At 37.3% G+C, this 26,004-nt stretch overlaps 1 protein-coding gene across 3 annotated transcripts; it reads left to right on the plus strand.

Moving 5' to 3' along the window:
- The first annotated feature begins 846 nt into the window (after window positions 1–846).
- Window positions 847–26,004, plus strand: TMX3 (thioredoxin related transmembrane protein 3). Of its 3 annotated transcripts, none has more exons than XM_035318046.1 (16): window positions 847–940; window positions 1,216–1,276; window positions 5,283–5,322; window positions 6,421–6,544; window positions 8,123–8,168; window positions 10,285–10,365; window positions 11,204–11,303; window positions 11,537–11,614; window positions 14,882–14,948; window positions 17,028–17,126; window positions 17,950–18,007; window positions 18,823–18,876; window positions 19,183–19,239; window positions 21,957–22,086; window positions 24,230–24,298; window positions 25,332–25,598. In XM_035318046.1, exons 1-16 carry the CDS (start codon window positions 862–864, stop codon window positions 25,596–25,598), a joined length of 1,410 nt encoding a protein of 469 aa, XP_035173937.1. In that variant the 5' UTR covers window positions 847–861. The 3 variants fall into 3 exon arrangements, with proteins under 3 accessions (XP_035173937.1, XP_035173936.1, XP_035173938.1); XM_035318045.1 differs by having other exon boundaries at window positions 902–1,044; window positions 25,332–26,004; XM_035318047.1 differs by lacking the exons at window positions 847–940; window positions 5,283–5,322 and adding an exon at window positions 998–1,044 and having other exon boundaries at window positions 25,332–26,004.

Consider the following 26,004-nt stretch of genomic DNA (forward strand, 5'->3'; position numbering starts at 1 on the left):
GTAGTTTTTGAAGATAGAGTATTGAGTGCTGGTCACCTGCACAGCACAGAAGTGCTTCCTTATGTTCAGAGAGAATCTCCTGTCCCATGCTCTACTCTGTGCCCACTGCCTCTTGTGCTAGCACTGGGCACCACAGGATAGAGCCTTGCTCAATTCCCTTTAAACCTTTAGCTGTTTATATACATTAATAAGATTCCATCTGAGTCTTATGTAGACACAGATTAAAATACCTTTTAAAGAAGGTATGAAAGGTATGGAAAAGATGCTTTTTTAAAAGAGGTTTCTTAACTGGATTGTTTGCCCTTCCAGGATTTGCCACTCTGTACTGAAAGCAAGCTAGCTGAGGATACAAAGGCCTTTATCTGGTTTGAAAGGATGAGGAAAATTAAAACAAATGATATAAAAAAGCAGTAAGAGAGCCTGTGTTTTTCATGAACATGATGAAGGAGGACTGCTGATACATCAGTAAGCAGTAGAGTATGAGCTTCTGCCACTCGAAGACATGGTAGAGATCAGTTGAAACTCACTTTTCAAGGAATCGGAACATTGTTTTTATTTAATGAGAGGGAATGGAGGCCCCCAACTCTTGGACTTGATGATCCTTATGGGTCCCTTCCAGCTCGGGACATTCTACGATTCTAAACCGTGGGTGAGATCACAATGCTGGGTTCTTGGCAGGCTCTGCACCGTGCAGCCTCACAGGCGAGCACAAGCCTTCCACCTGCTACCGAAGGCAGAGACCGTGGGGTCGCGTACAAGGACTGGAGAGCCAGCTTTTAGGTGCCCCAGCTCTCTGCGTTCCCAAACACAGCTACCCAAACGCGACGACGCCCTCAAGAAACACAGAAATGAGCCCTACGGATGCGAGGGCCTGAACCTCCGCTACCCCCTCAGGCAGCAGCCGCCGCCCGCCTCCTGCGCCCATGCGCGGCGGTGAGAGGTCGGTGCCGCCGCCCGCCGCTTCCCCTTCCGGCCGTGCCGGGGCTCCTTGCAACATGGCCGCGGTGGTGGGCGGCCGGCCGGGCGGCCCTCTCTGGGCGGCAGGTGGAGGCGGGGGGCTGCGGGGGGAGCTGGGGCTCGGGGAGGGTTTTGGGGGCCGCCGTGGGGGCTGCGAGAGGGTCCCGGAGGCGCGGGGGAAGAGGGGGGAAGGAGGCGGCTGTGAGAGCTCGCAGAGCTCGGCGGGGGTTACTCACGGTGCGCTTTTCCTTTGCCTAGCGATGGTTGCGTTCGCGCTGGCATCGTCAGGTGCGGTTTTTGTGGAGGACCTGGATGAATCGTAAGTGCTGGAGTGTGTGTGTGTGTGTGTGTGTGTGTGTGTCTTGCGGTGTTAATTAAGTGCTGGATGGTTTTGGGGATATTGGAGGGGCGGGGGGGGAACACGGACCTGGACCCATACCCAGACCAATGGTTCTGTGCGGTGTGTGGTTGTCCAGAAAGTTATACCGCAAAAGCTCATTTCTGACATAAAATGAATGGCAGAAAGGCTGTGGCTTGCATTTAGTGGTTGTCATCAACTAAGCTGGGGAATGTTTTAATTTTAAGGGCTTCTTCTGAGGTATTGTTATGGGTGCAGTTTCTGAAGATGTTTTCAGGCTTACTTGTATTTATCCCACTAAAAAAGAAAGAACGCTGGTGACCCGATAGCCATCCTAAATTAAAGCTGGTTGTGCTTAACTAAATTCTGCCTTTGCCATGTGGCTGCTACAGGGAGTTGGGTAGAAGGGTAAGTGTGTTTTTATGCGTGGCCAGAAACGGAAGAGGAAAAAAGCAGGCTTGCTTGGCTGGCCCATGGCTGCTTGAAGTGCCAGTTGTGTTCCTGTGTAAAAACATGCTTTTACAGCAAATGTAGCCCTAATGTGGTGAAAGCATTGAAACAGGTACTCCTGCTCTTAGCCTAGTTGCGTACTGCCTTTATTTGCTTCACTGTAGCAGTTCTGTGGCAATGTACTTGTTGTTCCCACTAAAAACTAACTTTCTGAAAATTAACTTTTTTGGTCAGATCAGCAAATTGCTCTGAAGTACTAGAAAGCAGCATGATTACTAGAGTGGAAATAGAAAGTATAGGAAATATTTGCTGTCAGAGAAGGTGTTAGATAGCTACTTCTTGATAAGCTTAAATCAGTCACAGGTGGTTTCATGAGGCTTCAGTCCATGATAAATTGCTCCATTTAGCTTTGTGGTCAGAAAACCATTCACTTCTGTTTTAAATGTACTGCTGATTCAGCTAGAGCAGATAATCATAGGATCAAATGAGTTGCAATGAAGTTATGGGGGAGGGAGTGGGAATGTATTGAAAGGGTATCAAAGAGACAGATACCTGAGCATCTTTGACTGGTGTTTAAAGTGTTATGAAAGAGTAGCTGGAGAGCAGGGACTGCTTGGAGTTTATTTTCAATGCTTGTTTTTGTTCCATACCTCATATTTGCATATCTCATACTGAAGATAAAGAGACTAAGTGAATAAAGTAACGTGCATCTGCTCCCACATCTTGTTGCTGTATCATGTTTCCACAGGTGTAAATTTAAATGTAATTGTTTGGAATAAAGAAGCATAATTCTGTAGTCATGTAACTTTTATGAAATAACTGATAAAAGAAAATTCTGTTTTAGAACACTTTTCATTTTCAACTATTTAACTATACCAATGCCAGAGTTTACAGCTGGGAATAGGAATTAAGTAGTAAGTTGTTCAGTATAGTTTTTTTCTTTTTAGCTAACTGGCATACTGGGGGGAGGGGGGTGAAGAAATTGTGAGCAGTGCCTGGTAAAAGTTTCTAGTTTCCCAATTTTGCAGATACCCAAAACACATGGAGTTTTTGCTGCTAATGAAAGATTTTTTTTGTTTGTTTTGTTTTTAATTTTAGTAGTTGCAAATAATGCCTGCTAGCACAAGCTGCCTGTCCCTTTCCCAAGTTTGTCTGACAGGAACCAGCAAGTAGCAGAGACACATCATCACCTGACTGGGTCATTGAAGGGATGCAAAATGAGAGCGATGGTTCCTATCAGTTTATTCAAACCTTACTGCTGACTGCCTCAGATCAGTACACATCCTGCAATACTTACTGAGTTGTTGCAATGTGATATTGAAGCAGTAGTAACCTGACTAAAAAGGAACGTTTTTCACTGTTTGTGAGGATGCTGTCAGAGCTTGGCCCCAGATCAGAATCATCAGAAATGGTGCAAGAAGGGAGAGGGGAGAGTGGAAGCACCAGCTTGGTTGGTTTTAAGTCCCTTGAAATTTTGGCCTATGTCTTTATGGGGTATGTACTTAAATGGAGGTGAGGGAACATTTGATCACATATTATTCCTCCAAATGTTGGGAGGTTTTATGCTTTTGAGACAAATCATTTTGTTTCAAGGATATGCAACACCTGTATCATCTTTCCACCAGTGTATGACTGACTGTACTTGTGTCTGCTGACTGCAAGAGGATTGCATAGGACAGTTAACAAGAAAACACTAAGATTTTATTCTTGGGAATGTATTTACAGGGCCTAGAAACAGCAGCTGTAGAAAATGCTGAAATACCTGTTTGTATAGATAATTTTTTCTTCAACAGCGCGTATAGCTGCTTTGATATGGTCTAATAATTTAATCATTGACAAAAACAACTCAGGCTAGTTTTGGTAATGTTACGCTTTGGATTTTAAGTTCTGTTGATGTTTTAACTAAATAGGTGCTGTTAAATCAGCTGTACAACTTATACTACAATTCTAACGATGATTAATTTTTTTTTGGGGCCCAGTGTATGTGCTGGCAAAATTATTAAATTCCATTGGAAAGTGCAGTCTTCAGATGGTCCCTTTCTTTCATTTTCTTGCTGTATACTAGTTTTGTAAGACTTCAGCCTACCTTTCCAAGTGCTTTAGTGTTCTGTACAATTTCAGTACAGTTTCTTGGAATATAGTTATACTGTGACAGGGAGAACAACTCATTGTAAATTCTTGTTTTTACATACTAAAGGTGATGCTCTAAATGCAAGCTTAGCCCAGTACCTGATGTTTCAGTAGCTGCTTTCTGCCTCTTGCATCATGACCAATTATTTGTCTTCATAATTGGAAGGTAGCTAGAGCTTCATTAGAGTTCTCAAGAGATGCTAGGCTCTAACTAGTTCTCAGTAGCTCTGTAGCACGTTTTTAGAAAGATGATGTACTACAGTAATCATGACTTTAAAATGTTGCTTTACTGTAGCTATTAGTTATGTTAGTCACTAAAAATACCTTTTCCAAGTGTTACAACCTTGAGATCCCATCAATAAAACAAAAAAGGGTTCAAATTACCACCGTAAGCTTGAAATTAAAAGTTTCAAATGGCTCTGTAATTTCTCCCAGTTCTAATCACTTTTATGAAAGCCCATCTTTTTATAACAAGAAACAACCTTACATTAAAAATGTAGTTTAATTCTCAAAATAGAAATAGTTAAGTAATTGGGTAATTTCCATAATTTTGTTGTAGTGACAACAGTGCAGTGAAATGTGTAAATAACATTTCAAGAGGTACCCAGGGATTTTGATGCATCGTGTTCTATTTTTGTTTGGAGTTTTTTGCATTTAGGGACAGATTTGTTAGTAAAGATAGTCAGTTCACTGAGATGTCATTGCTCTAGCGTTAAGAGTATTAAGTAGTACCAGTGTATCCATGGTTTTCATCAGTTTTATTTTCAAATTATTTATTTTCCATTAAGTTTTTCATTTAACTTTTATAAAAAATTTGAACTGATAACACCTGTAGTGGATGAAAAGGAGTAGAGATGTAGAATGTTGAAGGAGGTTGAATTAAAATTGCTTTGCATTTAACACAAAAATAATTTCATGTACATTCAGTAAAGCTAAGATTAATCATGTAAACCAATGTCTAGGAAAGTGAATTCGTTCATCTACAAAAATGTTATGTATTCTGAATAGTTAACATTATGCGGTGCTTAATATAACTAGAATAGCAAGAGAACAATTTTCCTGCTTAGGTTACATATCCTAATCATTTTTTTTTTTGAGGTTTTGGTATGTTTTCTGGCTTCTAGGTTGCTTTTGGTCTTGGCAAATGGTCATAAAAGCATAATTAAAAAAATAATTGTGCACATGCAGGGGCTATTTTAATGAAGAATAAATTTCCTCCTTTTCCACACCTTTTCCCCATTCCAAGAAAGAAGCAAAGCAGAAATCTAGTCTCTATAATTTTATAACAGATTAATTGTAGACTTTTACTTCATCGCACACACAGTTCATGTATTTATTTGCAGATATATTAATATATTCAGATATATTTTATTTTCTCCCCTTCTAGGTTTAAAGAAAACCGTAAAGATGATATTTGGCTTGTAGATGTGAGTATATGAGGAAAAATGTGAAGGCTTGCTTTTCATTTCATACCAATCTAGTAGAAATCAAAGCATAAAATTTATGATGTTACTGTGTAGTAAGGCTGCTTCATCATCTGGAAATTCATTTGTATGTGGTGCAGAAAAATTACGTGACTGTTCTTTTGACAGGATGGATAAGCAATCTTCCTGCATTGTTCAGAATGAAACAGGATTTAGACTGAGTATTGAATGCAGACAGGCTTCATCCTATATTTTACAGTCCTTAAAAAAGGAAAGCAGATTGTCTAACACAGTGAGGAGGTAATTAATAATCTGCATGCAGAATTTTCTTACAATTCCATTCTAGCTACATCAGCTAATTTGTGCTAGATATTTAGCACTACAACATCAAATATACAGAAGGCTTCTTTCTTTCCAGCATACTTGGAAAGATACCAATAAAGGTGTGATATTTGAGTGGTGAAACCCATATATGCTGCTTCAGGATTGATTAGACAAAATCCACCTTCATGTGCTTGTGACCTGATCTTGTTATACATTAAAATATCATTGGAATTTTCCCTGTTTTACTGAGGTGTTGCAGCAAGACATAGGCAGAAAGGTAAAGTGAAGTCTCCCAGATCTGCTTGGCCTTGACAAAATCGGATTGATTTTATACGATGTTTGTATAAAGGTGGTTCCTGAAAGAAATGAAATCCAGAGGGACAGCTTTGGGAAGTATGCATATCCTCTTCCATTTGGCAAATAAGTTCATATTCCTGGATAGATTGATTACACAATGTTTTAACTTTCCAAAAATAGAGGAAAGTATTTTGACAGATTTTTTTTAAATAGTTGCTACAAAAGTCTTTTTTTTTTTTTTTAAAGAAGAAATGGTATAATAGTGTAGCAACTGAATGCGTTCTTTTCAAACTTCTGCTTTCATATTAAAAGTATCACCAAATCATAAAAACTCAGTTTGTCACTTCAGCTTTACAAGTAATGTGCAGGCTTATTGGCTTACAACTTAAAGAAGAACACGGAAAAAAAAAATCTTGCTAATGTATCTGAAGGCTAATTAACTTCTCTCTTTTTTTTTAATGCAATGTATTCCCTTCTCAGTTTTATGCACCTTGGTGTGGCCACTGCAAGAAACTGGAGCCTGTTTGGAATGAAGTGGGTTTAGAAATGAAAAACATGGGCTCTCCAGTAAAAGTTGGGAAGATGGATGCAACTTCCTTTTCTAGTAAGTATTGTTTGGTTGGGGATAATGTCTTCCCAGTCTAAAGATTTTCTGAAATCAAAGTAATTCAACCTTGAGAATATCAGAAGGAAATGTAGCTGGGTGCACACACATGGCTGTGAAGGAACGTGAGTGGTTACCTGTAAATAATTTGTATTCCTGATGGGAATGTGAAGCATCGTGAACTATCTGAACTTTAGGTAGCTTGTCATCAAATGTTGAGTTGGAAACTAAATATATATATATATATATATATATATATATATATATATAAACTATATATATATATATATATATATAAACATTCAATAAATTTTGCCTTTGGTAGCTGTATGGAATGAAGATGCAGCAGTTATACCTGACCAGGTGACTATTCTGTTGCTATTACTTGAATTTTTGTCCAGGTTTGCCTTAGAATGTCCACTGAATGCAATCAAAGGTAAAATAAATCATGTTTGGGTTTAGCATAGTTGCTGCTGTTTGCCTATACTGCATTCTTTGCATCACGAGATGATGATGATGGTGTAAATAAATCTCTTCTGTGATGCTGAGAAAATTTTAGCAATCTCCATGTCTGGAATGTTTTGAAAACCAAAACAAAAATCAAACCCGTCTATTCTCTAGTTTTTTCAACTGTGCTTTAAGAGCTCTGCAAAGAGAAATAATCTACCTAACGACAGCTCTTGTGATTGAATATTTTAATACACATAATTCGTTCTAGTTTTTTACAAAACAAATATGGGAGGAAAGGATCAGAATGAAATTCAGCACAGTCTGTGTGTTTCTTAGATTTTGTCGTCTTTGAGTTAGATGCAAGTATGTGAATTGCTAGTTTAATTTATTGTTCTGTGCAGTTAGGTTTTTGACCCAGTCAAACAATCTTAAGACGCAATTTCTGAATTGGTATGCACACAGGTCCTCCCATATTTGCTCCTCTGGCATCTAGTCGGTAGCTTCAGTATGTTTATGCTTAAAAGCATTGAATTTTTGTCCATTTTTAGTGCAGGGTTTTGATGTTTCCCGCCCCCACCCTCGGGGGTAGGAACAATGCAGAGGCATTGTTAGAAGTTAGACTGATTCTAGATTTTTTTTTATTTTAGGAGTGCTTATTTTAACTTCTGGAAAACACTGAATTGACTAGAAGGTATTGTTTAAGGTGGTAGTTTGTGTTCACATCTGGAGAGGATATTGCAAATTATTGCAAATGTAAATGACATGTGAGACAGGGTGGGGACTGGGGAAAAGTGCTGCAATTGTCTTTTTTTTTTATCAATTAGCAAGCAGCAGGTAAGTGACTGATTGCTTAGAAAGCCTCTATTTCTGGTCAAGTTGGCTCTCATGCAATTTTACTTCTGGCATCTAAATCGGAAGTCTATGCTGGGAGCCTGCAGTACCACAGAATGAGGTCCAAAACTTCATTAAGTTTCCTGACACAAAACTTTGAAAGGAAATAATTAATATTGAACTAATTGGTAGGTTTTTTGTTTATTTATGTGGCTTGAGTGGTAAGCACTGTTTAAGCCTTAAGTTAGGAGAGCAGGAAACACTTGGTTCAGTTTGGCATTAATGCATGTATTTCAGGTATTGCATCTGAATTTGGAGTGCGAGGCTATCCAACAATTAAGCTGTAAGTTGATGATTCCCATTAAATTATTTTTAAGTTACTTTTCCTGAAACCGATCTTGTAAAAGAAAGTGTTCTCTATCTAAAAGCAAACAAACAAACAACAAAACAAAAAAACACCATCTCCTCTTGATGTTATCAGTGATTTTGGCTGGACTGTGTTTTGCTTTGAAATTCTTATCAAGATGCTTGATATACTGAATTGTGTTTGTTTTTTTTTAAATAGTTTAGCAGATTTGGAATTAATTTACCTACTATTTTGTATACAACTTTAAAAATGTCTATAAATATATATTTCTTATATATGATAAGGATGAAATATTTAAACGAATGTTATGCACCAATTTATTTTTTTGCCTTAAGAGTGATTCATGCAGTAAGTACATACCTAAGTCTTCCCATTAATTTCTGTAAGTTACCGATTACACTTTCTTATTTTTAATTACGACTCCCTTCTCTTAAGTGTTCCTGAAAATTTTATGTAATTGACAATAGTGGTTACTGTATAGGGTAAAACATGAGAGCAGTTGTTCAGGAAGGGGCATTTATGTGGTGTTTTTTTTTGTCTCTTCACTAACTGAAAAATTGATGGAGGATAATATTATGGCCTTTTTTTTCCTTTAATGTTATTATATGTACTTATAATATGTGGAGTGTATAGTCTAGTACAAGGTCATGTTAAAGAAAGAGCTATTAATTTTGGCTACTTTTCACTGAATATTTTGGGCTTTTTAACAGTTTATTGTTTAAGCAAATAGTATTCATAACATATTTTTTCAACTTAGGTTTCTCAAAAATGGGTCGTCCCTAAATATTAATATTTAGGGATGAAAACTTTACTGGCATATAGAATCATAGAAAATTGGTTTAATGGTTGCTTTCTTCATGTGGATTTTCTAAACTTATTTGGATTCAAATAAAGCCCTGTTAGAATGTAGTAAATCTTACTTGAATACACTTACAGTGCAAACACATTGCATTCCCTGCCAGCAAAGAATAATAAACTGACCAATACTTCATGGAAGCTTAATTTAGTAGATACATTTAAAAGGTTTTACAGATCATTTGGTACTTTTCAGTTATTAATAACAACAAAAAAAATTGATGCTGAAGTTTTGGTGTTTGTTTTTGTTATAGTATTGTAAGCAAATGTTCCCAATGACTGGTGTCTTTACAAAGTAAAGGACTGCTGTGCACTAGAAAAAAATGGTAATTACTTTTAGAAATCAGTAATTTAGGTATTCTATAAATACATTTTTACTCCGTGATTCCATTAATGAGTTTTGTTTTTTACTAATAACTTGTTTTGGCTGATTATTTGACAAATAAACTTGATTATCAGTTGCTAACAGATGACTAATAAAAGTGTGAAGATGAGTAATTCTACATAGAATAGAATCATAGAATGGTTTGGGTCGGAAGGGACCTTAAAGTTCCAACCCCCCTGCCATGGGCATCCAACCCCATCCAACCTGGCCTTGAACACTTTGAGGGATAGGACATCCACAGCTTCTTTGCGCAACCTTTTCCTCACCACCCTCAGAGTAAAGAATCCAAATCTCCCTTCTTTCAGTTCAAAACTGATTCCCCTTGTCCTATCACTATCTGCCTATGTAAAGAAGTCACTCTCTGTCTTTTCTTAAGCCCCCTTTAAGCAGTGAAAGGCCTCAGTGAGGTCTCCCCAGAGCCTTCTCTTCATAAGGCTGAGAGAATATCCCTAACTCTCTCAGCCTAGGAGAGGTGCTCCAGACCTCTGATCAACTTTGTGGCCATACTTTGGACCTGCTCTAACAGCCCCACATCCTTCTTGTTCTGGGGGCCCCAAACCCAAACACAGCATTCTAGGTGAGGCCTAAGAAGGTCAGAGCAGGAGGGGACAATCACCTCTTTTGACCCACTGGGCTCTTTTGATGCAGCCCAGGATGCAGTTGGCCTTCTGGGCTGCAAGTGCGCACTGCTGGCTCATATCAAGGTTTTTTGTCCACCAGAACCCCCCAAGTCCTTCTCTTTAGGGCTACATGTGCAGCTATAGCTTAGATGGTTTTACTGTTTTATTCAGAATTTGTGCCTTGTTAATATGTGCTCATTCTTTACTTTTTTTTCCTTTCCTGTTTATCCAGCTTAAAAGGAGATTTGGCATACAACTATAGAGGACCTAGAACAAAAGATGATATAATTGAATTTGCTAATAGAGTAGCAGGGTAAGTATACAATTCTGTGAGACTACTTATGAATTCTGTAGGATTTTGTGGTGGGTCAGAAATGCAATTAATAAAAAAAAAAAGGCATTGGCATGAAAATTTATGTGCAATATACATGTGGTTGCACATGAGGTTGTTATTGAGTGGAATGGAGAAGGCAAATAGAGACTAACTAGTCATGCTTGCACTTCTTTATGGTGCAAGAACTAAGAACTAGGGCTTTTCAAAGTAATGAGAAATATGGATAAAGAAAACTCATGGAAGGTAGAGACAATGATACTGAACTAAATGTTCGCTAATATATAGAGACATTACTAAGACAGAATCTTCTTAATACTCATACTGAGAGGCCTTTGGGGAGAAAAAAGAATCAAGTAGCTTCATTTAGTCCTTAGATATCAAGTGACATTCGTTTGAATTTATAGTATTAATTATTGTTGAGAATTCTGTAGTTCAGGAATGTCTGTGATCTCTAATAACTAGAGTTTTTAAAGAAATTTATTTTGAAGACTATACCCTCTGCCTGCTGTCCTTACATTCAGAAATTTTTCTCTCAAGTGATCGTACAGTTGGTAAAATGGCTTGGATGTTAATATTGTGACAGCATTTTGTACAGGGATACTGACTTGAAATTTGTGTGTTATTTGAGAAACATAGCAAGTTAATTGGGGGGGGTGTTTTCTGTTTTTAATAGAAACTGAAATAATAAATTAAATTAATTTAAATAGGAAAATTTAGAAAAAGAAACCACCTGTGCATTTTCTTGGGAATTTCTATTCGGGTTTTTGCAGCTTGCAGAAACTAAGATTTTTTTTTTTCTTTTCTTTTTTCTTCCCAGACCTCTTATCAGGCCACTTCCTAGCCAGCATATGTTCGAGCATGTGCAAAAGAGGCATCGTGTACTTTTTGTGTATGTTGGTGGGGAATCTCCTTTAAAGGTTTGAAACTTGATTAAATAAAGTTATTTATTTTGGCTCTCCACAGACAGTTTAAAATAATGTCTAACAAGTTTAGAGACTGGAGAAAGTACATGATTGTAATAAGTGTTTTTACAATGTTTTTTCCTAACCATATTTTCTAATGAGTCCTTGAAGATAAGGTAAATTGTGAAGCATTCATTTGAAGCATACTCAAAGTTGAGACATTAAAAAAAATGTTTGTATTTTTGCAGGAAAAATACATTGAAGTTGCTTCAGAACTAATTGTTTATACATACTTTTTTTCTGCCTCAGAAGATGTGCTACCTGAGGTAAGCTGTTCAGCTCCTACTATTTCCATAGAAATGGTACAGCTCTCCTCTGTAGGTTTTGGTAGCAAGAAATTGCTTAGTACAGTATATTTGTCTTTGATAAATTTCACAGAATTTCTAGGTTGGAAGAGACCTCAAGATCATCGAGTCCAACCTCTAACCTAACACTAACAGTCCCCACTAAACCATATCCCTAAGCTCTACATCTAAATGTCTTTTGAAGACTTCCAGGGATGGTGACTCCACCACCTCCCTGGGCAGCCTGTTCCAATGCCTCACAACCCTTTCAGTAAAGAAGCTCTTCCTAACATCTAACCTAAAAAACCCCTGGCGCAACTTAAGCCCATTCCCCCTCGTCCTGTCACCAGGCACGTGGGAGAACAGGCCAACCCCCACCTCTCTACAGCCTCCTTTAAGGTATCTGTAGAGAGCGATAAGGTCGCCCCTGAGCCTCCTCTTCTCCAGGCTGAATAAGCCCAGCTCCTTCAGCCGCTCCTCGTAGGACTTGTTCTCCAGGCCCCTCACCAGCTTCGTCGCCCTTCTTTGGACCCGCTCAAGCACCTCGATGTCCTTCTTGTAGCGAGAGGCCCAAAACTGAACACAGTACTCGAGGTGCGGCCTCACCAGAGCCGAGTACAGGGGGACGATCACCTCCCTAGCCCTGCTGGTCACACTATTTCTGATACAAGCCAGGATGCCGTTGGCCTTCTTGGCCACCTGAGCACACTGCTGGCTCATATTCAGCCGACTGTCCACTATCACTCCCAGGTCCTTCTCTGCCTGGCAGCTCTCCAACCACTCATCTCCCAGCCTGTAGCTCTGCTTGGGGTTATTACACCCCAGGTGCAGGACCCGGCACTTAGCCTTGTTAAACTTCATGCAGTTGACCTCAGCCCATCGGTGCAGCCTCTCCAGATCCTCCTGCAGAGCCTTCCTACCCTCGAGCAGATCGACACTCGCACCTAACTTGGTGTCATCTGCAAACTTACTGAGGGTGCACTCAATGCCCTCGTCCAGATCATTGATGAATATGTTAAAGAGGACCGGCCCCAGCACCGAGCCCTGGGGGACGCCACTAGTGACTGGCCTCCAACTGGATTTGACTCCATTTACCACAACTCTCTGGGCCCGGCTATCCAGCCAGTTTCTAACCCAACGAAGCGTGCGCCAGTCCAAGCCAAGAGCAGCCAGTTTCTTGAGGAGAATGCTGTGGGAGACGGTGTCAAAAGCCTTGCTGAAGTCAAGGTAGACCACATCCACAGCCTTTCCCTCGTCCACCCAGTGCGACACTTTGTCATAGAAGGAGATCAGGTTCGTCAAGCAGGACCTGCCTTCCATAAACCCATGCTGACTGGGCCTGATCGCCTGCTTGCCCTTCAAGTGCCGCATGATGACTCCCAAGAGGATCTGCTCCATGAGCTTCCCTGGTACTGAGGTCAAACTGACAGGCCTGTAGTTCCCCGGGTCAGCCCTCCGGCCCTTCTTGTAGATGGGCGTCACATTCGCTAGCCGCCAGTCAGCTGGGACCTCCCCCGATAGCCAGGACTGCTGATAAATGATGGATAGTGGCTTGGCCAGCTCCTCTGCCAGTTCTCTCAGTACCCTTGGGTGGATCCCATCCGGCCCCATCGACTTGTGCACATCCAAGTGCCGTAGCAGGTCACCAACCAGTTCTTCGTGGATGGTGAGGCCACATCCTGCTCCCCATCCCCTTCCACCAGCTCAGGGTACTGGGAATCCAGAGAACAACCGGTATTGCCGCTAAAGACTGAGGCAAAGAAGGCATTGAGCACCTCCGCCTTTTCCTCATCTCTTGTAACTAAGTTTCCCCCTGCATCCAGTAAAGGATGGAGATTCTCCTTTGTCCTCCTTTTTGTGTTGATGTATTTATAAAAGCGTTTTTTGTTATCTTTAACGGCAGTAGCAAAAAAACTAATTTCAAACTAATTACACTAACATTCCAAATTTTTTGAGTCTATGAGAAAAAAACACAAACTAAGTTTGTCTACTTGCTTTGTATTGCACAAACGGCTTGTTCAGTAATGTTAATATTATTGAACCAGTTAATATAAAACCAGTTAATAAACTGGTTAAATCACATTTATGTTAAATCACAAACCTACTCAAAAATATGTATACTTCATTTCTGAGTTGATGCAAAGCCCTTGTTGCTCCTGGAAGCCCTTCAACCAGCCACTTTTATAACTTGTTTGAGTGTCTGGAGCATGGGATGCCACTGGTAACCATGAGTATCAGGGAGTTCAGAGAAAAATAAGTTCTTTCCAGTGTGTGCAATACAGCTGATCAAAACACCAGTCTGTCTGTCCAGTCTGCTGGCTGCAGAATCCTACTGTAGCTCTTGGAAGATGGGGTTCTTTGATGAAAAGGAAATAATTTTGCATTTAATCAAAAGGGTGAAAAATTGCTACCACTGTTGTTAGTCTAATCATTGTTACTTAAGTGCTGAAGCAAAATCAAGAGGCTTTTTCAATTTTAGTTGTTTCCAAATGGGATCTGTGTCTGCTCAGAATCTGACAACACGTAAACTTGAAAGTAGTTTCAGATTAGCAGAGCGTGAACTGGCATATTTTTTTATAGCCATCTATGTATTCCAGTGTCTAGAATTAACCTTCTTGCTCATTAATATGAGCTATTACATAACAAGCCGATGAGTTTTTACATTTTGTTCCAAGAAAGATAATGCAGAATGATTACAGAACATGTGTCAAGTAGAAAAGAACTTGTGATACTGTTCTTATATTTCCCAGAAACAACAAATGTGTCTTTGTATTTCTATTAGCCTGAACCACAGGAAATATAGCCCAGATTTAGTGGGGCATGTTATCAATGTTACTCTTTTACTATTCAGTATTGTTGACTGACCATTTAGTAGAAGCAACTGGATGATAGGTATACTGACAACAGCACAAATTGAGAGCAGAGAACAGTACAGGATTGATGGAACCCTCATGTTATGAGCTGTCTAAAGTTTAATGTCAAACTTCAGTAAAACTTTCTTCATGCTGCTGCAGATACTATTAAAAATCCTGCTTGGTTTCTAGTTTGTGAGACCTGCCTGCCCAAAATAGGCTTATGTTGCATTAGTTTTTGATAGTGGAAAATCAGGGGTGTTTATGTTTCTAAATGTAGGCAGAGAATGTTTAAATGTATTTCAAAATTTTCCACTGGACTACATTTCCATAATTCTGAGATGCTTGTTTAAAAAAAACTCTTCTGTGGATTAATTGAAGAACATCTCTCTTTCAGTATGTGACCTTGCCTGAATTGCCTGCTGTTGTTGTCTTCAAAGATGGAACTTACTTTGTATATGATGGTAAGTAAAAGTGTACGTTACCTTAAGGCAAGATACCAAAAGCATATATGGAGAAACTGGAAGAAAGTGGAATTCTTCTGAAGGTCAAATTGGGATGGTGGGAAATTCCCCTATTTTGTAATAAATAATAGCTATTTCATGAAGGAATAGGGGAAAAAAATTACTTACGGAACAAAATGCATTTGAGAAGGAATTGGTTTTTATCAATACTTAAGTAGAAGTTAACGGGGTTACTTTGTGTTATTCAGTGAGATGCAGCTTCTAATGTTATTATTGCTTTGCTGGCATTAAAACACTTAAATGCTTTCCTTCAGTCACTGTCCAAATCAATTATATGAAAAGTAGAAGAAAACTCTTGCTGAAGAGGAGTCACTTAACACAGGCTTTGGGAAATCCAGATACAATGAAAAACAGTATCATATCTAATAGATGAGTTTACTGTTCCAAATGTTTAATCAGATTATCTCTAAATAGTCTTCCTGACCATCATATCTTTCTCTTGAACTTAATTTGATTTGTACTTTACTCCAGTAAAATAGCTTTTTGTGTCTTGGTAATACAGGCTGTAGAGTTAGCACAGCAATTCTTCCTTTAAAAACTGTGAAGGAAATTGATCCTGCCTTTATTCTCAATATTAAAATTAAGAGAGAATAAATGACAACTTTGAGCATACGTGACTTTTGTATTTCTTACTTATATATTGGTAGTGGGAAAGGATCAGGCAGCATAACCTCTCCCTAGATAACTGATCAAGCATGCATAGACCAGTTGAACTTCCAGTCTGTGATTTTTTTCCGTTTCTAAAAATGTGTCTCCCAAAAAGAGGTGAAGGGGGTATGAACTGTAACTGCAACAGTTGATGCACGATTTTAGGTGGCATAAACTATTCTGGCTTGTTCAGCTTGTAGACTCTAGAACGTCCACCTGAGAGTAGTACTATTCTGAAATCCCACTGACAGAATGCATATCATATAGATAAAAAGAGGATATGTGTTCTAAGCTTGTTTTTTCTAATTTATTTTGTAAAAATTTTACTCATAAAGAACTTGAAATATACAGTTTACATAATTTGTTTGATTTATACTATAACAGATTGGATAAAGTTATACGTGTAACATTATGAGAGGCTGGATAAGGTTGTATGTGTAATTGTTACAATTGAGAAAAAAAATTGAAGATCTCAGTAAAAGGAAAAGGTTTAGCAAAATTCATTTCTAAGTTCTAGCCTCATCTGTATTTTCCATAGTAAGGGATGTAGCTCCGTGGGAAGCTTTATACTTGAAATTGCATGTTACAATCTTATGACAGTTCAGCGTTAACCTAAAATTAGGGATGATTCACTCTACCCAATGTTAGGATTTAATGCCAATTTATTTAGTATACATTTATATATGTATGTGTATATATCTGTGCATCACATGTTTCTTTATGGGTCAGAACATCTAGCATTTAAAATTACAGTCTTCAGTATAAATGATTGTGAATTATACGTAAATATTTGCGTTCACATTCACAATGCTGTTAATGGATCTACCTTATCTGGACTCCTCTGTTTCATTTGATGTTCACAAAAATTGGTTTGTGTTTTTTTTGTATCTCTTCTCTTAGTCTGAAACTCTTCCTAGGGTTTTAAACTGTTCCTTTCTGTACTGGGTCATAGTTGTCTCCTAGAATAGTATTGTTTATCCTTGACAGGATCAAAAAGGAGTCATAAATCAATTTTTCACATTTTTTTATTTAACAGAATAAAACTTTGACATTTAATATGTGGGGTTACAGCCTAAATCCTTGGTAGAGTAAAATAAATAATTATTTCTCTGCCTTTCACTTCTTCTTTTGGAATCTTTGGGAGGGAATAGGGGGGCAGTTGAGGTAAAGCCAGCTGGTCATGCAATAGGAGCATTTTAGCAATGAATGTAGTTTACTATAAACTTAGTATTCTGCCTGATAATATTTTAGGAATGGGAGCATACTGCTCACCTGACAATAAATCCGATTGCTCACTTTACAAAAAAAAATGTATTTGTTATTTGTTAATTCATGATGTATCTTTAACTTCTAGCATTCTTTATTTTTTAGAATATGAAGATGGTGATTTGTCATCCTGGATAAACCGAGAAAGATTTCAAGGTTACCTTAATGTAGATGGCTTCACGTTATATGAACTTGGAGATACAGGTGAGATGCTGCTACATTTAAAGTCTGTGATCTCTGAAACTAAACTTAAGCATTAAGGAAAAATAAAGAACACTAAGAAACAGTACTAAAACGAAAAACTGCTTGTTCTGAAAGTTAGAGTTAATGATGTCTGCTGTTTTTTGAAGTTAGTTGGACCTTTTATATTAACTAGAGTCTTCATCCAAAGCCTGCACTAGTCCTTTACTCACAACATAAAGATACGTATGTCCTGTCGTATTCACAAAAGCTAAGTAATGCTTTTAATTTAACAGCAGTGTAGGTTTTGCATGAATTATATGTTAACTCTTGGAATACTGACGGTTTTATGAACATAATTTAAAATTTTGAATGTGGATGAACTTAGATGTATGTCTGATTCAGATACCTCTAGATATGGTGAGGAAGGAAGACTACCAAGCGTCAAAATGGACCTGTCTCTGTTTCAGAGTACTTTAGCATTTCTATGGTAATTTTTTTTTCAAGTTAAATGAGAGCTTTGCATTCAAGTGACTTCTGGAATGATTTCTACTGCTTTTAAAGGCATGCATACACTGAAGTAGCAGAAGAAATGCTATCCCTGTTGATTCTTTCCAGGTCAGGATACCTTATAAGTTACCTCCCATTTAAAAAGAAGTTTATATTCAGTGCATGAATTGACTTTGTTGAGGTTTTAAAGGTTATAAAATGTCTATGTTCTTATATGCTTGTGAAAAAAATAGTTATAACTACATTTTGAAGAGTATTTGCAGAAATTTTGCAGTATCCTCCATCTGAAAATGCGTTTGCTTTTAAATGGTTTCAAGCATTCTATTCCTTATTTTAGGAAAACTTCTGGCTATTGCAGTTATTGATGATAAAAACTCTTCACTGGAACATACCAGGTACAGAATTCAGTATTGGTGACACTATGAGAGAAATGTGCTTGTATGGTGGAAAACTACTTCACTGATTTACAGAATTTTAGAAGTTTAAGTATTCAGAAAAGCTAGGTTAAGTGGAAGGTTTCAACTTGTGAATGTTCTCTAGATTATGACTTTGGCATACTGACTTGACTCATTTTATGGCTCGTGAATTTTCAGGGGTGTGATGCATGTTTCTGGATCACTCTTCTCCCACTTACCAGTGAGATCACAGGAACAAACAGTGATTGCATAGCTTTTTAACATGGATAACAGTGCTTGAATGCACATAATTCTGAGACAAATTTGGTGAAGTTAAACAAAAGACTTCATCTCAGTTGCATTAAAATGAATTTAATGGTTCTCAATTAGCTTGCAGAACTTGCATTAAAAAAGCATTTTAGATTGAGTTAGAACTTGCTGAAGAGACTGGGAGGAACAAGACTTTCCTCTGTCTCTTTCTGATTGTGCATGTTAAGTAAGCTAAGAAAATACTCAAATACCATATATACTATTTTCCCAGATCTTTTTTTTTTTTTTTTCTCAAGGTTGGTGTCTTAGAAGGTCATGGAGCAAAACAGTACGACAGTCTTTTTCTAATGTTGACATTATGTGGTAGATACCATTTCAACCCTTAAAAAAAAGGGCAAGATGAACAAGGTGTTTTTCTGTTCGAGGGGTAGGGAATCCTAAATGCTGATGAGATACTATTCCTCACTTATTGGGGAAATCTAAATGTTTGGATTTTAATGGAGTATATACTGGATTTTTAGTGTTATTCTTTTTATTTCCCCCAGACTAAAATCTATTATTCGGGAAGTTGCTAGAGATTATCGGGATCACTTTCACAGGTATACACACATTTCTACAATATCTTAATTTAACTTCTGCATTAACCCTCCCAAGACTGTTATTTTTTCACCTGAGAAATGTTACACTATCTTTTTTTTTTTTTAATTTGTATGCTGATTTTAATAAGACCATTCCATTAGCAGTGTTTTGGGTGGCTGACCGTCCTACAGCATTGTCAGGTTTTTTTCCATTATATTTCTGAGTGTGTGCTCTCATCTTCAGTGACAGTTATTTAAACACGAATTTACTTTGATGCTGAAATCCATTATTCTGTTTTATTTTTTTTTATTATGCATTTGTTATAGGGATTTCCAGTTTGGCCATATGGATGGAAATGATTACATTAATAGCTTACTAATGGAGTAAGTAAATTCTTATTTCAGTATTCTTTCTACTTATATTTGTTGCTAATTAAATATAATTTAAAACAACCTTCTGAAGAAGTCCTGCCTTTCATGGATTAAAAAAACTTCTGTCCTCATAAGTCAGTATATAACATAGTATCAGTTGTTTGTTAAATTAAAGTAGCATAATTTAATGTTAGAAGTTTGGCCTTCTGGTGGTGCTGATTTTCAGTGTTCACCTTTAAGGTTTACTTTCTTAAATTAACTACTCTATTAGTACTTTTTTTTTTCCCCTCGGTTAAATTTACAGGACGCTAGCAAAATCAAAAGTTATGTCAAGTTGTAACAGGACATATAAATGTTTATTCATTAGCAGTGTTTTTTATTTCTGGAGAAGCACATTCATTCTTATTGGTGCATTTTTAAGGCTGATGTTTAAGTGGCTCTTGCTTTTGAGCGATCGTTTTCTGAAAAGCAGTTGAAGAATGAAGTACAGGATTTGCCTGAGATTGTACATCTTCCTAATACCACAGATAGGTGTCTTAGCTGTTTAGAAGTATCAATTGGCGTATCAATTAACGGATATCATTAATTCCTGGTTTCACCATGGATTTGAGAGTTGAAATAGCACACAAACAATGTACATGTAGACAAGCAGTATAAAATGCATAAATGATTCTGTATGCACCTAGTATGTACTTTTTACCTTTTGAAATATTTAAATAGCTTAAGATGCTTCACATTTGCCCATATTTTTCAAAAATACATAATAGGAGAGTTACATTGCTTGGCATTTATTTTTGACCACTTATCTGGCCTTCTGAGTGAAGGAAGAGGGTAACAGATTGCTATGTAATGGAAGAGTATTCCAAGCCCCATTCTGAGAGATCAAAGCACAGAGCCTGAGTATCTGCACAAGTATGCAGTGTCCATCTTACACAGTGTCTGTCTTCTTGTTTATGTCTGATTGTGCAGCTGTTGCGGATGCTAGATCTAAGACCACAAGAGGCCTACAAGGTCAGAATAACAAACTGAGATGGATATGCAAATATTCCATTCTAAACTGCAAATGTGTTTGTGCCACTAAAAGTTCTAGGAAATACATGGAGAGTCTGGAGGCACTAAGTCTATATTTTTGTGATTCAGATTAGTACCTGAATAAAAGTAATTTGAAAACAGCTGTGTCTAAATTGAAGTTAAGTGGCATGGTTACTGATACAGTGCTTTCTAGTTGCCAGAAATGAGACCCTCCTTACTTCATTATTGCCTTGCCTGTGCAGGCTCTGATGTCTGATTGTCAGCTGAGATGTTTCTTCTTGTTTATATGGCATAAGTGTTTGTTTTTCTGGCAAGGAGATATGGGGGGTTATTTTGCTGATTCAAAAAAAAAATAAAATATGTCTTACTGTGTAGTCTGCTGAGTACCAGAACTGATGTGCAAAGGAGCTAGGGAGGGAGATGAGTTCCCTAGGAACAATAAAATGAAGGGAAAGAAGACAGAACTGCTATTTACAGCAGTAGTGGTAATCTGGTAATAACTGCTAGATCTGTTCAACTGGATTGTGTAAATTAATATACAAAATGCATGAATTTACAATTTGTTGTGTTTTTTGGGGGGGGGGAATTTTCTGTTAACAGGCTTTTAGTTTAGTTTCTGATTGAAACATACACATTTCCAGCATAATTTAAAAGCACTGAAAGAAAGCAGCAAAATCTGTTCAGTGGTAGAAGTGGTTCACATGGTTACCTGAATAATTTGAGTAAAAGGTTATTGCCACTCCTTCAATTTTCCACTAGATGGCAGCAAGTGGAAACAGGTAGAAAAAGCCTCTGGAAGCGCAACAAATCTTTTGCAGAATACGTTTTTATTCTTGTAGATGCTCATAGCAACAAATTCCCTTTCTTCACAAAGGACAAACTAATTCCACCAGTAGTCCCTGGTAGAAATAAACTTACTGATTTGCCTATAACTCCACTAGTAGATACTATCATTTATCTCTCTCTCCAGCAGTGGATGAGAATGCTTCTCTTGAGTTAAAAATGATAGTACTTAAAACTGTGCACAAAAGAAGAAAGCAGGATATTAGGTCTTTTACTGAAAGAAAAGATGCATCTCTGTAGAAGCTGAGGTACACAGCATCATTGTAATGTCAGCTGTAGGTGTCTTGGAATTCCTCAGCTCCCTTCCTGATTCTGTGATCCTTAGCAATGATTATGCATGTGAATGTCGACTGATGACTAATAATGGTTTCAAAAAATCTGTAGTTTGTCTGCTATATCTAAAAACTACGTAATAGAACTTCAGTTGGTATGTCTTGCTCTCTTGACTTGACACACAGGTGATTGATTAGAGCTGATCAACTGGGACTGAATTTTTGAATTAAAGTTTTGCCTTTGTGCGCTAAAGTAGTGTGTTGTACTAACAGTACATCTCACAGTAGCCTTGCATTTGAAATCTTATTAATGTTCAGGTCACAAGATATCTGATTTACAGTCAATATGGGCACATAAATTACAGTAAACTTCGGTAGCTTCACTGGCACAGATGAGAAGGAAAAATATTAATTAGAAAAATTCTTGTACCATTAAGTTCCTCCTTCCTTCTTGTCTTTAAGGAACACACAAGAAAAGAGTATTAATGATGTAGAATAACATTAAATGATGTAGAAATTTGAATTGCAATGTTGTAGGCAGTATTTCTTTAAATCTCTAACATTTCTGTTTTATGTTTCCAGTGACTTGACAATCCCTACTATTGTTGTTTTGAATACCTCCAATCAGCAGTATTTTCTACCAGATAGGCACATTGAGAATACAGAAGACATGGTTCAGTTTATTAACAGTATCTTGGATGGCACAGCTGAAGTAAGTCTTTATTGTGACTTCAAATTTGTGGCTGGTGTTTATTTCATTAGATGTTAAAGTAGGAAAAGAATTTGGTTACTCCAGTTGCCATGTCATGTGTTTTTAATTCCTGTTCTGCCTTCTTGTCTTGGGTACTGTCAATAAATGCATGATTCTTAGTTCTTGAGGAGTGCCTTTGCTCGCAATTCTGACTGTAGTACCTCAGGTAGAAAGCAAGAGAGGCTTTATTATGTAGAGCATAATGTTAACTTCTCTTGATTTCTTTTACTGTTCTCACTGTTAAATGATGAGCTTTTTATTCTTCTGTAGTTTTGCCTTAAATATTTGAATAAAATTTCTGTGGAGTACATAAATGAACTTTTTTGGGGGGGGATGAATTAGTAAATCCAGTAGCTTGATGAATGGTAGGTTCAAATTCAAAAGCAGTGGTATACTTCCTTTGCATATTTCAGACACAACTTTACTACTCCCTAACTGCTCTAAATAATCTTTTAACAAACCTCATCAATCCCCATGGAATTGATGGTTTGGTCATTTTTTTCATTTAATGTTGGCAAAACAAACTCAGGTTTGTTTGTACATTCAGTGGACTGTAAATTGGGCAGAAGGCTATGTTACATGGATGAGGAAAGATTGTGGATCAGAACTCTCATTTGTGCTCACAGAAAAAGACAGCCTTGCAATGAGGGGGGGCAGTGCTAACAAATCATTCAGCTGCCTTCTGGAAGAAGCAGCCTGTGCTGGTTTAAGACAGTTCAGTTTGTTTTGAATGCTTACTGTATTAGCTGAATCCCACATGATGTTATACAAGCAGTTTTAAGTTACTAGATGGTGTAATGATAAGTAAGGCTGTAGGCTGTTTCAGTCATATGGAGTACTTTGGTTTACTTAGTCTGACAAATTGATGTAGCAACATAATATGGATAGGCTTATAATATGCTTGCTATTCATGGCTTTACTGGCTATGTTTCAAGTTGCAAGGCGAGAAGTATTCCAGTAACTTATTTGGTGGCTCTTTGTTCTTCTGTTCTCACTTCTTTAATATTTTTTATTATGCTTTAAAATTCTGAGTTATGTTTTTATTACACTTAGTTAACCTTAGTTAACACTTAGTTAATTCTGTGTTTGTGATGCCTTGTGTTTTTGTCATAATATCCTTTATGTCTTGTTTACCATATTTCAGCTAGAATTATTAAAGGTCTGTCTGAATTCACATCTTGTACATGTGTATGACAGGGCTCATACAGGATGTGATTTCATTTAAGCTGGTATCTGTAGACAGAAATGGCATTACTTCAGCTGTGTTGAGGCCCAAGAGATGGTACAGTTTTTGAGGAATGGCAGTCTTTAAAGTATGCTGGTAAACTAGTATAGAACACAAACTTTCTGAACCACAGTCAAATTTTGGAAGAGTATAACACTATTTCCATTCCTTGGGAGGTGTTGGATTATTCACCTTGTTCCTTTCTGTATGGTCCTAGGTAGCATTCTTTGAGTCTTTCATTTTTTTTTGTAATTTTGGAGGGATTGGGTCAGGGTCATGCTCTCGATTAGTTGACTTCCTCCAAAATGTAATTTTTCATCCTATTTGTTTCTCCAGCATGTTGAGAAAGGTGAAGACTCATCCTGTTCAATACACAAATTACCTTCAGACTCGTATAGTATTTTGAAGGCTCTGCTAAGTTAGATGGTAACACTGGTAGAGTCTATCATTGCTAGACAAAAGCTTTTTTTATTACACCTATGTATGTTTTTGTTGCTTCTTAGATTTTTCTAACTGCTTCTGTCATTACCCATAAATAGATATCCTTCAGCTCAGGAAAGTTCAGAAGATCTCCGCAATTCTGTAATTGTTGCATTGGAACAGTTGGTAATTTCTTCTAGTGTTTATGGTGAGATGTGTTAGAGTGACAGTTGACTTGTAACCTATTGTCTAAAACAATTGTGAGAGAATTTTTGAGGCTGTTGAAATGTTTATCCACGCTTGAAAAGTTGGAGTATCTGGGCAGCATGAGATGCAAGAATAATTACTTTTCATTTCCTTCTAAAGGGACTTAAGGTTGCAAGGTCTGAAGAGTGAACTTTTGGAATCATAACTGAAAAGTGTCAGTAGTTCCTGACATGGTTCCATTTAAAATTTCAGGCACAGGGTGGTGATGGAGTTCTGCAACGAATCAAGAGAATAATCTATGATGCCAAGTCTACTGTAGTGGTAAGTTTTACTTTTTGTAAGCAAGATGGTAACCTTGCCAGTAAAGATGCAAATGTTTTTCAGAGAGTTTAGAAATGCTTCATATAAATGTGTTCCTATATGCACATGTGCATGCACACGTAATATATGTGAAGTTTAAGCCTAATTAACTTGATTAAAGTCTGAATAATATTTTTCAGTGTGTTAAATGTTGAATATATGTAGTTTATTTTTTCACTCCTTTTCTGTATTAAAGTATAAGATATATTTTAAAGGATAGAACAAGAAGAATTCAGAATCTTTTTCGTGACCTTCGTGTATTCCTTTAACTGAAAGTAATAGCACTTTAATGTTCTGAGAAATGTTATGGTTTCAATTTAATTAGTTAGGGCACAGGGGAATTAAACACTATACTTGATGTGGTTTTGAAACAAATATTTTTATAATTCTTCTTAGAGGTTAGCAATGCATAACAGAACTTTATTGGGAAAATGTACGTAAATTTGTTTCTTCATTTGTCCTACACAAACAAATATGCTGTGAATCTGAATTGAAACTTGCATGTTTCTCTGTGTAACTTCCAAACTTATGTCAATGTGCAGTGTTCAGGCACCAGTTTCTGAAACCAAAAGTCCTTCCTCTTGTTCAGTGAAGTCTTTCAAGCTACTCTTTAATAGGAAGCTCTTTAAGTGTTTCTCAAGATCATTTGTGATGACTCAAACTAATTTTTGAGAATGAAGTACAAATAAGAGTTAAAACTGAATGTTTTAAAGTGTTATTTTAATGCTGTTAAAACAATTGTTTATCAAGCTTCAAACAATAAAATACGTAGTTGGCATATTCACGTTAACCATCCTTTTGGAATGTTGTAGTATCAGTTCTAAGACATTTTTAAAAACTTAAAGTAGGAATAGTTAAAATGACACCTTCTTTCTGCAGCAAGCTCACTCAGTTCAGATGTTTCTGAATAAACTACAGAATAATAAGAGAAATAATGTGGTAATTTTGAATGTTCAGTGACAGTTTTTTTGACTTCAAATTTGTGTTCCAACAGTCAGTGTTCAAGAGTTCACCGCTTCTGGGATGCTTTCTCTTTGGGTTGCCCCTGGGTGTCATCAGCATTATGTGTTATGGAATCTGCACGGCTGATACAGATGGAGGGGTAGATGAACATGAGGCAGCTAAAAAGGAGAACAGTGATCGGGAGCTCACAGATGAAGGCAGTGAGGAAGAACAAGAGGAGGAAAAGAATGAAAACTATACAGAACTTTCAGATGGAGATCTTAAACAGAAAGACCTATTGGAAAAGAAAAAAGACTAGTTGAGCAAAAAATTCTCTAGAATTTCCAAATAGACTTATTTATTGAAGATGGTCATTTATTGATGATCTTCATGAAAGAGGACCTTTTTGTCTGCATTATGGTAGTTTTGACTTGCATGTGTTCAAATTTTCTCAGATATTGACAGGAAAAAAAATTGAAATAAAGATGTTCTCTTAGTTGTCTTTAATGATTATCAAAGAAGGAATTTGCAGGTACGATTTGACACCTTTTGTTTTGGAAGGTTTGGGTTGTTCATTTCCAGAACAGCGAGATAAAGACAATGCTACTTGACCTTTGTATATGTGATGAACTACTAATATAGCCCAGATAAACACTGATAAAATTAAGGCGGAATACGAAGAAAGTTTAAAAGACACCCGTCAAGTCTTTCAGAACCTGACAGCT

The sequence above is a fragment of the Oxyura jamaicensis genome, chromosome 2 (assembly GCF_011077185.1).
Source record: "Oxyura jamaicensis isolate SHBP4307 breed ruddy duck chromosome 2, BPBGC_Ojam_1.0, whole genome shotgun sequence".
Taxonomy (NCBI): Eukaryota; Metazoa; Chordata; class Aves; order Anseriformes; family Anatidae; genus Oxyura; species Oxyura jamaicensis.

What these genes read in the sequence shown, in the direction of transcription:
- TMX3 (XM_035318045.1), top strand. Translation starts at nt 924, where the DNA reads ATGCGCGGCGGTGAGAGGTCGGTGCCGCCGCCCGCCGCTTCCCCTTCC. An exon ending in GTGGGGAATCTCCTTTAAAG is followed by an intron (nt 11,304 to 11,536) that starts GTTTGAAACTTG and finishes GTATTTTTGCAG; the next exon opens with GAAAAATACATTGAAGTTGC. An exon ending in CAGAAGATGTGCTACCTGAG is followed by an intron (nt 11,615 to 14,881) that starts GTAAGCTGTTCA and finishes TCTCTCTTTCAG; the next exon opens with TATGTGACCTTGCCTGAATT.